This window comes from Phaethon aethereus (assembly GCF_964289735.1).
Source record: "Phaethon aethereus genome assembly, chromosome: 17".
NCBI lineage: Eukaryota > Metazoa > Chordata > Aves > Phaethontiformes > Phaethontidae > Phaethon > Phaethon aethereus.
In genome coordinates, this window is record NC_138593.1 from 12556997 (window position 1) to 12570153 (window position 13157).

At 37.3% G+C, this 13157-nt stretch overlaps 1 protein-coding gene across 1 annotated transcript in view; it reads right to left on the reverse strand.

Annotated features, from left to right (window-relative positions):
• The window catches only part of CCDC60 (coiled-coil domain containing 60), a gene marked incomplete at both ends in the record, with an annotated part of 63752 nt that overhangs the window by 37028 nt on the left and 13567 nt on the right, over positions 1–13157 (reverse strand). Inside the window, one exon of the mRNA XM_082007751.1 lies at positions 918–1001. Coding sequence (XP_081863877.1) covers positions 918–1001 — 84 coding nt within the window. The remainder of the gene's footprint in view (positions 1–917; positions 1002–13157) is intronic.

The window sequence follows — 13157 nt, forward strand, 5'->3', positions numbered from 1 at the left end:
AGAGAAAGGAGATGGATCAGATTTTAAATAAGCTAACAAAGACAACATATGACAAAAAATTAAATCTCTCTGCTGGATTGTCAAATAAAATTCAGGCAAATTGTTAAATGCATACAGAGAAATTAAAATGTGTTTTAATTCCAACATTTTATTTATATTTAAAAGGCCTGAATTGCTTTGGGATAGATAGCCAGACTACACTGCAACTCTGCATTGTCATATGACAGGCCTGAGTAAACATTAAATAGAACATTCACTTGGGTGGACTTGGATGAATTAGAGCAGACTCACCACAGTAACTGTTCTGTGCTGACCAGAAAGTGGCATTTAAGTAAAATTATCTCCAGGCCTTTCAATATTTAAAATTGTAGGTTAAGGTCACAAAGGCTGAAAAAAACAAATAAAGGCCAGATCTTCAACAACTATTAATTTGTGCAGCTCCACATAACACTTAAAGGAACAGTCCTTTCAGCTTCGGGTTTTTGAGATCTAAGGATGTGCAATATTGATCTATGTACTTTAATAAAAAAATGAATTTTTGAAATAAAAAGTCATTTTGAATGTATTGGCCATTTCTGTGCTAAACCGTAATATAATTTAAAGGTCAGTCTTCTAGAATTGATGCATGGAATAACTAACACAGCTAAACTGAATTTTCAGAACACTATTTTTACCAAATTACAATAGAACCCTATATCTCACTCATCAGCAATTTTTTCCAATACCTTCAGGAGGAGTTTTACTAGATAAAACCTATGAAATGTTCATCAGTCAGCAAAAGGCTGGTTCCTCATGTACAGTAAGGCTTTAAACCTTGATTTCAGCAAACAAATATCTATATGAATAATTAAAACATGATGTTTGTCTGTTGCCGCTTTTAAGTACATCTTGAATCAAGGCTTCACCAGTAGTCTCACCTCTGGAATGAAAGAGTGCTTCTTGGTAATAACCTCAGCCACTTCTTTGGGTGGTTTTTCCTGCACATCTTTTTTCAGCGGTTCCTAAAAAATGAACCAAAACATGTAAATATATTTGAAATACTGCTAGTTACCCACACTGTAGCAGGTCATAATTTTCAAAATTGAGTGGTGCAAATAATTTTTTCTACAGAGTGCAAACTATAGCAAAAATAATGGCTAGTCTATTGTAGAAAAACTTAAAATATCACTGAAGTAACTTTAGTGCACAAAGATTCTCATATGAAGTACCTGCTGACAAGCTACTGTGCAAAATGCATACAGGCTTTCTAAATTACCATGCTTAAATGCTTAGAATATGTAACTTTTCTCTTAGAAGACTGTTATATAGACTACTGTGTCTAACAAAAAGAAAATCCAATTTACAAAACCAGGAATAGGAAATTACTTACCTGTAATTGCTCTTCCCTGAAGAGCACACAGTCTATCACACTGTGATAGACAACTATTCTTGGGTCTGTGCTTTCACCCACAAGGAATGCACATACCCATAAAAAGCCCTAAAGTCAAACACAAGCACACTTTGAGAACTCCTTCAACCACCAGTTTATTCAAGTGGAAGGAAGACATATTCCCCCCTATTAAAAAAAATTGTATAGGTAGATTAATAGAATACTCTAGATCACCCCGCAGTATATGGTGCTCAGGCTAAAAGGATATGAAAACAGTAATTCCTTTCTGCACTAGTTTTAGATCAAAGACCTCATTTATTGATTCCAAGTAAAGCCAGGCTGGAGGCCCTAACAACTCGCATCCACATAGTCAGGGTAGAGCCAATGTACAAAAAAAGCTGCACAGCAGACTCAGAGCTGCAGTTGAAATACTTGCTATGTTGTACAGATTTTGCACAACAGAGCAAAGCCTGGAAATATTCAAGTATTCAAAAATGAACTTTAAAGAGCAGAGCATTGTGCTTGTTGGAATCTTGACTTCAGAAGGCACAACATTCTTTCCAAATTTATGTTACTATGTAACATTTCAGCTGAACAAAGGTTCAAAGTGTAAAGAACAGTACCTTCACTCACTGGTGAACTGCAAACACCAATGTTCTAACACAATGACTGAGGCAGCCCACAAACAAGTAGAAAACTAGGGAGGGGAAGCAAACCCAGACGTGGTACTAAGAGCAAAGCCGCTGGAATGGAAAGACGATTTTCTGCAGCCAGAGTATAAGGATGAACTAAAGAAATGTCAAAGAGAAGTCTGAAGGCTCCGCTATTTTGTGCGGTTGGAGTCAGCAGCAGAGACCGATGGCAAACTGACGCTGCTCAGAAGCACAAGTCTTACAGAGGGCTACCAACGAACAGGAGCACTCACCTCAGCGACTGAGAAAGCCTCATTCACACCCTGAACAAGAGAGGAATCATTTTACAGCCTGTGTGGGCACCCATACTTTGCCTACAGGAAATGCTAATCAGAGATTACTGGCGATGAGTATGCATTCAGTGTGGAGAGTCTGTTACAATCAACTTTAGGGAAAAATACAAATTACATATTTGTCATTACATAAATTTAATCATCAATATTTGGTATATTTTTTCCAGAGATCAAAGTTATTTCTTTTAACCATTTGTAGTAAGAACCTGATTCTGAATATTAAATATCTTTACCTGTGAAAACAGGCTTTCAAAAGTAAACTGGATTTGAGAAAGCACTTGCCAAACAAAACCCTTTTAAAAAAAAAAAAATTTCCAATATAAGAAGTTTGAAATATTTGTGACTACACTCCTGTATATTCATGAACACAAATGATCTAACCAGAACATAAATAACACTAAAAAACAAATAATTATTTATTCCCTCAGATTTACCCTTCTAAATTTCAAAGTACTCTTAAAGGCAGAAAGGTGCCACATGGATGGAACAGAAGACTTTGTAGGTGAAACACCTTCAGAGAAGCTGGTTCAGAAGCAATTTTGTTTTAAAATTGGAAAAGTTTTCATATTTGGGGCAATATTTAACTTTTATCAGGGCATACTTTTTTGAGAGTACAATGAAAAACCCAAGAAATTCTAAATATTTGGACATCCTTCAATCTTCTTTCTCCTTTTCTGTTACTGTTTCCATATGGCTATCCTCTCTGCATTGCATGTTTATTTGTAACCTGTAATGCTAATCACCACAGCATCATCCCATAGCACAATAAGGAACCAAACCAAAAACCTGTCATGATCTCTGCTACAGGAATAACATGCATCAAACTGATGCTAGTGGGACTTTTTTTTCTTTAAAATTGCACACATTATAAAGAAAAAGCTAGAAGAAAACTGATTTGGAGCAGAAGCATCTTACACTCCAGGAACACCAGAATTTCCAGCCTGCTTTGCTCCTGACTTTTTTTTTTTTTTTAAGCAGGAAAGTGTTGACAACAGCCAGGTACCACTGCTTTTACAGCTGGCAATACCTTGGATGACATGGTTAAAACCAATTGAGAGTCTCTCAGAATAACTCACTACTCAAGGGAAGGAAGCATGGTAGAACGTAGCCCTGAGGTTTCAATGGCTTGAAAGGACCAGTATGCTGACCACTAGTAGAGGGTCTGGAGCCATTTAGCTATATTCATTTCAAGCATCTAATGCCACAGAGCACTGAAGAAAAGTTTTCTCAGGTGCAACACTTCCCTGCATCCTACCTCTGGCCAGCAAGCTCTGCCAGTTCATGAGGAAAGGAAAAAGAGCTGTGAATCTACCAAAGCATTGCACAGTTGCTCAGGGAGGGTGGTATATGCCACGCCCTCCACTCAGGCACTGGCAATGTGATTCGATCAGCCTTACTGCAGGAAACAGAAGGGAATAGCTTCCTTTTCTACAACATTATCTTTCATTACAATGTCATGTATTGAAAAGGTGCAATCTGAGCTTAAAACAGTAACAGTACATAATTATAGAACAGTAGAACTATCTTTTTAACTTGCAGTGCAGATATAAAAACAGAAAACAGTACTGGTATGTCTAATTTGTTAAACTCAGCAATATATTATCATGACAATCTGAACAACCTTTGGAGTTTGGGTGTTGGGTATTTTTTAGCATTTCCAATTTATGGATAGTTTCATCATAGTTTACCTAATTTGCTTTTAAGCCATCAAAAGGCCTGTTTCAGTGATCGTTTCCTGCATTCATTATAGCGAAGTAACAAAATCTCATACAACTCCGTATGTAAGAAACAATAATTAAAAAAAAAAAATCACCAAGTAATAAAGTAATATATGAAACACTATCTATGCCGAGATTGCGTGAGAAGTGACCAGAAGTTTTCCATGAAAGTGATTACAGCCATTTCTCCTGAGATCAGATCCAGCAGCTCTAGGTGAACTACAGAAATACTGCAGTAGGTGGAGCTCGATGCCATCTGATTGTCTATAGCTCTGCTGGAGGTGACCCCCTTCAGTGTGCTCTCAGGCACTAACGGCACACGGGAAGCCCTGGCATTCCTGCTTACTGCTTTAGGCAGCTCCTCTTTGTGTGTCCTCTTCATCTTTAGAAAGAAATTGAAGGCTCTTAAAGTATTTCTGGATGAACGAATTCTTTTGAATAGCTTGTTTCAGTCGCAAACCTGCAGAATCTAGATTTTATCCTATCAGTTCCCAAATACTTCCACCTTCTCATCTAAATAATTCCAGACACTACAAGTTGTTCAACTCTGATAAATCCTTCCTTTCATTAAACATTCTCTGCCTTTCATACACCTGTCACCTTTTAGAGATGTCATTCTCTAAGTTTTGAGAATTTCCAACTTTCTTCTCCAAATCTTATTGTGGAAATAGCCTTAGTTGCTGCTGCGTATGCCACCTATAGATGGAGAGTCAAGGTCCAATAAACATGCTTTTAGGTTGTACATTTTCAATTCTTTTTGTTTAAGCTGGTGAAAGAACCCATTTCCTTGGCAATTCCTGAAGTTTTTTCATTCTGGGTGACTCATTAAGTTTACATGTTATTGTCAAAAATAGCTGATTGACACACCTATTGCACTCTTCTTCCTTCTATCATATCACTTGAATAGAAGTGTTAGGACTACATTTGAAAACTGTGAATGTGTTTTGATGAAAATAAATCAGCACAGTCTCATCACAAGCCAACATTTCATCATCCAAACGCAAGATTGACCTAGTGAAATATATTTTTTAATTTTACATAAATGTTTAGAAGGCTTTTGTGAAGCATTACATATAGAGATGAGTAATACTCTTCTGCAGGTGGGATTCTAAATGTTGAATTTTAAAGGCAGTATTCTAGCCAAGTACTCAGGATTTTTTTTTTTCTATTTCTTCTTTTACTGCTGCTGCTCAATACTGACCTTTTCTGCCCTTTCACTAGAAAGTGGAAACATGGAACAGACATCAGGACTGAAAGAGAATTTTCAATTAAACACTAGAGGTTCCAAGGGAAAGGACTGTACTAAGAATATATTGCAGAAAACTAAGATTTCTTTAAGAGGAATGCTATTCTAGTGCCTCAGTTTAAAAAAAAAAGCCACAACAATCTGCAGATATAAATATGTATTAGTATCAAAGACAAGATACCTGATTTGTTAAGACTGTGCTGTACCATATCAATAATGCAAAGCACTTTGCAGCTGAGAATTTCTGTTACCAAGGGGAGCACTTGATAAGAGCTACTGCAGCAGCTTCCATTCCTTGGTCTCTGGTCAGAAACGGTTCTGGTATCAGTGGAAAGGGGCACTCATCCCACTGTTTTACTATGGGTAGTTCTAATGAGCAAGGGAGTTCTAGTCCTCTTCTGCACTCCAATGAAGACATTACTGTCAATGTAGACATATCAAGAAAATGGAAGGAGGCAGCTGAAAAGCGAGAGAAAGGTTGTCTGCTAGTAAATGCATGAGAATTAAATTTGTAATAAGTAGATTGGATTTCACCTCTGTCAGAAGTTTCCTCCAACATCCTAAATAAAACATTTAACACCTTGTCCCAGCTAGCAGAAGCCTTTTTATTTTTTTACTACAATAAATTTTAGTACAAACTCCACAGTTCATTGTGCCTCTCCTACCCATGTCCAAAATGGGAAAAATAACACTTCGCATTCATTAGCATCTATGAACTATTCAGCTATTACAGTGGTGGAAAGCCTATGTACAGAAAAACTGTTGTTTTCATAACACAACCAGCTCAAATATCTTGGCATTGTTTATTCCATTGATTTCCCTCTGTTTCTTGTATACCTTAGGGGAAATATTTTATTTTCTTGCCTGCAAAGACTATTTACCTAATTCTGATAAGTTTGGTAAAGTTTGTAAAATAATTGGATCAAATTAATCTTAGTTGCAAAATCGTTGTTCTCAGTGCATTTGCCCTACACTTACTTTTAACCTCTTAAGCAACTACATTATTTGAGCTGCCATCTTCATAGTCTCCATAAATTCTTTTCATTAATATAACTTGAAAATTTTGAAATGTGTCCTTGGAAGTCAATGCAAATAAGCAAGCAAAAAGATTATCACTTCTGTATGACATGTCCCTATATTGGCTGATATGTCTGTCTTCTCTTTATGTCATTTACATGGCCTCTGGGCAACGTGCCAGTAATTTAGGTATATGCAACACTCCCAAGGCCTTCTTCTCACAGTTTTGGTTGCATACTGGCAATAATAATATTACCCAGCCTTAGCTAATGTTTTCTAGATTTTTCCCCTGCTGAAGTCGGAATTACAAGTGTTTACACCAAATCTTCTTCCAGAAGACCAAACATTCCAAAGAAATTTTGGATTGCCAAAACCCCATTCTACTAGAAATTAATGTAATCCATGTTAAACTGAAAAAACCAAAACCCTTTTGCACCACAATATTGCTCGCTTCCTTCTTGCATTCAGTAGAGTTTAAAATAGATTACAAAAGTGCTGAAAAGAACCCTTTAGGCACAAGGGACACTCAGAAAGCAGAAACATCTATAAACATCTCTGAAAAATTAGTTTCTTACTTCTGCTAGTCTAACACAGGATTTCTTATTGGAATGTTAAAAACATGAGAGTTCACGAACCAAGGCAGGAGTACCTAATAAAATTATCAGATCGATATCTGCTACAGCACAGAGTCTCTATTCAATCCAAAAGCAACAAACAAAAAAAGAACATGCTATTCTGTTTTATTTCATAGTGAGCACAAAGTTAATTTCCGAAGGAGCTGGGGTAAGACACAGCTGGAGAGCAGAGTTACCAGCCTCAGGAAATTCAAGGAAATGTAATTGAGAACAAATTATCTCTTTAATTACTTTTGACCAAATCAATAAAAAACATGGCATCAAAAGCATGACGACTGCCACCTGGTAGAGGACAAAGAACACCAAAGTTGAAAAATCAGCACAAAACTAAAACACAGCCTTGTTAAGAACAATCAAAGCACTTCCCTTACAGAAGGGGGAAAAAAAAAAAGAGAGGGTAAAAGATATTAGTTCAATAAACAAGCAGTGCATGCAGAAGTTAATGGCTGGTTTTGGCCAGTGCTCACTGGTCTCAACTGTGAAGATTGTTCAATGCTTTACTATGTTCTTTGAATTTCAAATTGTCCCATTGTTACTCAGAAATCAGAAGGAAAAAAAAACCCCAAAACTTCTGAACTTCCATGGTTTCTCCCATGCTGGCTTTTATTTACTAAACACCAATGCAGGAATTATTTAAATTTAAGGCACAGCACTTATTCTTGTCAGTGTGTTAATGAAGCAGAGCAAGATCTTACCTATCCTTTGGCTTCATTCCCAGATATGAATAGTAATACTCACACCTGGAGGTCACAAATCAGTAGCTAAGCACAGCTGGCTGAGCATGATAGATGGGACATAGTCTTCTGGCTAGGCACAGATGAGGAGACTGCAGGGGCTAAACACCATCCAGTAGCAGTGAAGACTCCAAAGCCTATCTATCTATAATACCTACATGGTCCCCGTTACTATAGTAGTTTAGCAGTTTACCACCTTTACGACCTTAATCCTCACAACATTCTTGTCAAGTAGGAGTGTGGTAATATCCTCTTTGTATATATGAAGAATTAAGGTAGAACAAGGTAAGTGACTTGCCCTAGCCACATATAACCTATACAGTAAAAGCAGGGTATTGAAAGCAGGTCTGTGAAGCCAAAAGCTTGCACCTTACTCTGGAAGTCCCAGATCCCCTCCCACAGTCTGACTGAATCTTACAGCATTTGTCACTGTTTCTGAAGAACGTTAAAGGAGACAAATTTCTGAACCTCCTCCTTTCTCCTCAACCATGTTTATCATTCCACAACTGTTCTTCACATGGATGCTAAGCACCGAAGTTAAAGTGGATTTCAAATGTGCTGTTGGCCCTTTGCCCTCTGCCTTTTTCTCTGTCTTACCACAACTCCTCATGGACCTTAAGATCTTCAGAATTTCAAACAGTTCCTTTAAAAGTGTTGGCATTTATATCTGAGCAGGACAATCTGTTTATTTTGTAGGCTGAGTAGAAGAAATTTCACTCTGATGTGATGTTTGCCTGGATTAGTTCTTGGAGGGAAGTAGAGTGGCCATTTTCCATCTCCAGAATTCTGCATCTAGATTCATAGCAAATATGCTGAAATGACTGGCCCAATTGACCCTTTAGCAAACTCTTCAAAAGATGTCCGACAGTGATCATCTGCTTTATTCTGCTTCACAGTAGAGCTGGTTTAGCTTGAGATGAAATTCCATTGTCTAGTAGAAACTAAATTTCACAGCACCAAGGAAATGGCATCGAGGTGGCCTGTAGCTAAGCACCAGTTTTTCTAGGATGTTCTGCTTCTTTTGCACAGGTCCTTATAGTCAGGAGTTACTTCAGCTGGCAATGGCAAAGGACTGCAAAATGCTAAACTGGTTGAGGAGCTTAAGAGAAAGTACATTACTGTGTAATAATCTTCACACTACCCTGTGCTGTCTGAATAGCTTAAACATTTCACAGATGTGCAATTAGAATTAGCAAAAGTAGAGGACTTAAAAACAAATAATCAAAAAAGGTAAAGAAATTAGGCAGTTTAGGAAGATGGTGATATCTCACTCATTTTTAAATAGTAGACTGTCTTTTTGAGACACATTCTTCCCCTAGTAGGAACTAACTCCTTCTTCCTCTCCTGCCCAGTTTACACCTTAAACTCATGCATAGACTAAGTCCATCACATAGGCATAGTATGCCATTCCAGTCCCACCAATGTCGATTATGTGTAACCTCTGCAAATTACACAGAAAAGACAAGATGGCAATGAAGGATCAATCCAGCAAAGTGCCTTTGTTCTCTAAAACCACAGCCACATTAGCTAGAATTTCAGAATTATTGAAAATTCAATATTACAACACAATTTTTTCCCCCAGGAATATATGTCTTAGAGTTTAACAGGTCTGATTAAAGTACAGAAATGCCTAAAAAGTTATTTACTTTTTCAATGGAACAGATCTGACTTCTACTGCAAGTATCATCATTGGCCCAGAAAAAAATCTCAGAAAGATGAGCTACTTCCTTTTTCACCATCAAACCTACAATAGAAAAAAATTTCAAGTGACAACATAAAGCAGACAATGCAGCAAGATATGCTATATAGCCTGAGGTAAAAGAAACCGGCTTTGGAGTCTTTTCTTGTAAGTTGCTGTAGCCCATGTAGCGAATAAATGGATTTGGGGACAAAACCATTATCATCACTGCATCCATTCCCACCAAAACGCATTCTCCGAGAGGTCCTGGGAACAAGCATGCACCACTCTTACTGGGTTTGTCAATAAATAGAAAATCTTATTCTGCAAAAGCTGTTAAGCAAGCATTTTTCATAAGATCTAAATTCATTTTAAACCCCAACAACAAAGAAAAACACATTAAAAAAAATATGACAGGCTTCCTGGCACAATTTTCTCAAACAACAGCTGGTAAAGTATGCCAGACGCACAAGAAAGAAAGAGCTGGCTGTGCTTTCTAAAGGACATTATTTCAAACAAACTAGATCTCAGAACTTGGAAAGTAAGGTCTTTTTAGCTGGCACAGGGACAGGAAGACTATTGGTAGAAGGAACAACTAATTATGGATAAATTCACCTCTGGAAGGAATTGGGGATGCACAAGCAAGCCCAGCTTTGCCTTGTAAACAGAACGCACAGTGGATTGGTCCCAAAAGCTTCTGTCTCAAGCTCCGAGACAGTTACTTTCATAACTTTTTAGAAAACCTCTTTCATGCAAGAAAATGGAGCTTAAAGTTATCAGCTTTATATGGGCATCTTGCTTTACTGATGTCTCAGAACACCTGGTAGCTTATGTTAGTAACATTTATTAGAATTCACTGCATCCACCTGTATTTGAGTTTATTTAAAAAAAAAAAAAAAAGAGGAAGGAGAGAGGGCTTAGAGAATTTTCCTGGCACTTGGAATCAAGTTACCAGATGTTAAGTTCCTAATTATGTGAGCTAGCTTTGTGTCTACCTAGCACTTATTTACAGAATGTCTCAGCCTGACGAGGTATACTTATTTTTCCCCACATAGACAAAGCCAAATGAAGTCCAAAAGCCTTTCAAAGTGAACAATGATTTGTCAGAAGCCTCAATAGTGAGCTAAGCACCAATCTCTGGGCAGACAGACCCAGAAGTGGTTGACACCCTGCATATAAGGACCAGGCGATTTTCAGAAACAGTTCTTAAAGGAAGATGGGCAGGACCAATGGAGGACTGGGAACAGCAATGCCATGGAAAACCATGTTTGATTGTCTTAGCTTCCAAAGCCCTGACACTGGTTGCTCACAGACAGCATCTGCAAAACTTCAAACTTGACAGTCAAACAAACTTCTATTTTGCTACAGAGTACCAAAGCAAAAGTGGTACAAAATGCAGTCATCATTTCCACAATTAAAATTGGTTACTCTCAGATGACAGTAGAATAAGTTTAGGTACATGTGCATAGGCAACTGAAGAGCTAGAACTGCAATAACCATAGGTCTAAAACACTATAATTTCTTGTCATTTCAGGTTGCGTGACCCTATTCGCTTGCAAGGAACATGCTATAATGTGTTTTACCGAGATTCTTCTCTAGAGAAAAGTTATGAATAACTGGAATAGCCATGGTGATTTTTGCTTGTATTTTTATACTCACAGGGCACAAAAATAAGCCAATAATCTTCATCTCTACCCTAGCCATTACTTTGGCCTTGGCATAGTAAAAAGAATGGACACTACTGAACCACTTTCACAGTAAAACTTTAAAAGGTCCCTCAGTAATGAACTGCCTTCCTATGCTGAAGACTGAGGGTGTCCTATTCAGGATTGTGCAGAAGAGATCCATCTTGCACTTCTCCAATTATAGGTAGCTTGATTTACTCAGAACTAAGCTAGGAAGCATTCAGTCACATGAACACACATATTTACCAAAGCCTTGTTAGAGTAGACAATTTCTTTGGTCTCTATATCTAGTTTGGAAGAAGCTATAAAGTCTAACATAGTCTTAATCAGTTTGAAAGATTGTATTTAAAGGTCTGAGAAGCCTTAGGGATATGTCAAAAGTCTAATTTCTGGACAATCCATATGTGTAGTCTAGAATTAGCTGTGGGACTAGACACATTCTAGTGAAATAGCAGTCTCTTAGTCTTAGGATAAATGCTTAACCTAATGTGTTCCATTTTGTAGTTGGGGTTTTTTTGCTGAGTAATATCTAAACCTCATGTAACATCAGCCTAAAGATGTTGGAAAGGCTGGACAGCAATACTGCAGCTGGAGAAGAAAATGTCAAATGTATAGGGAAAGATTAAGCCTGAGCTTGTTAGAGCAATTATTTCACTATCTTCCCAGCTCACTATTGGCACTCTGAATGTTATTGTGGGATCACAGCGACTCATGTTTCTGTGGAAGAAAATATTGGAAAGCCAGCATTAACAGAAAGCTCAGCTGATTAAACATCACTTCCTCCCTTCTATGGCTTTCCTAAGAAAATTTGTGTGGAGGAGAGCTGTGCTAACAGATTGCTTTCCGAGTAAGAAATCTAAGCAAATTATTACTTGGGCCAAATAGTTATCAAAACTAACCACTTTTCTCTAAAGCAGTAGCTGATATCTGTAGATCTCGAGCTTTTGACAAACAAACATTACATCAATTTCAGGGAGGGGGGAGGAAGTTTTTTTTCCCCCCAACAACCACCAAGACTCAGTGACTAGGAAAACAAATTCCTGCAAAGAAATGTTGGCGAAGTTTAGTAACGCTAATTCTTTTCCATCGTCGCAGCCCTTTAAAGCTTTTTTTAAAAGGATGCAGTTTTCTAGCCACATCCAAATAGATAATATCCAATGCACAAATTACTGCTACAGATTCTCTCCTCTAGGAATGCAGACAGATTAATCAGAATCTCTATACAGATTGGCAAATACAAATTTTTTGTTTGGTGTTATTCCGCATGCAGTGATACACCGAAGGTCAGAATGTAACCTTCCATATGGAATAGCTAGACAATAATATAGGAGGATCATTATGGAATTTATCTATAATTTTTCAAATTATGTTTTGTCTTTCAAAATCTAAACTTCCACATTTATCTTGCACACTGTCTCATCTTTTGGATATTCTAAATCATATTTTAAAAACTCAGATGATTGAGTTTGTATAATGAGAAATTTAATGACCTGTAAAATGAACAGAGTACATCTGCCAACCCTAAATATGGAACTGACAGTTCTACTCTTATTTTTCCAGGCAGCCACCCCTGTTGCTTCCCTAAAACAAGCAAGCATTTTTGGATGCAAGTTGAAGACCAAGATTATTAAAAAGCTTATATATTTCTTAAAATATTTTTCCAATAACACATTACATAAATAAACAAAGAGTATAGAATGGTTGCTATATAAATGCACATTCTCACCAGGTAAACTGAAAATACAAAGTTTACAAACAAAAAGATAACCAAATTCTGAACCACTGTTTAATTTCACTCAGGCATATATTTGTCAAAGGGTCAAATTTTCTGGTGGAACAAAGATCCTAACTGAATCCATATTTTAACAGGGATGAATATGATCCATACTGCAACAGCAGAATGAATCTGTATCCACAGACTGGCTGGCACCAGCTTCACCCATGATAAACATGAGACAGATGAACATGTCAAGAAAAGGATCTTAATGGTTACCTTTTATGCAAGATTACAGAGTATCCTTTAATCCTGGTATGAAGTCCAAAACACCCTTTACATCTATACCAAGGTCCTAGCAAACAGCTCTACATGG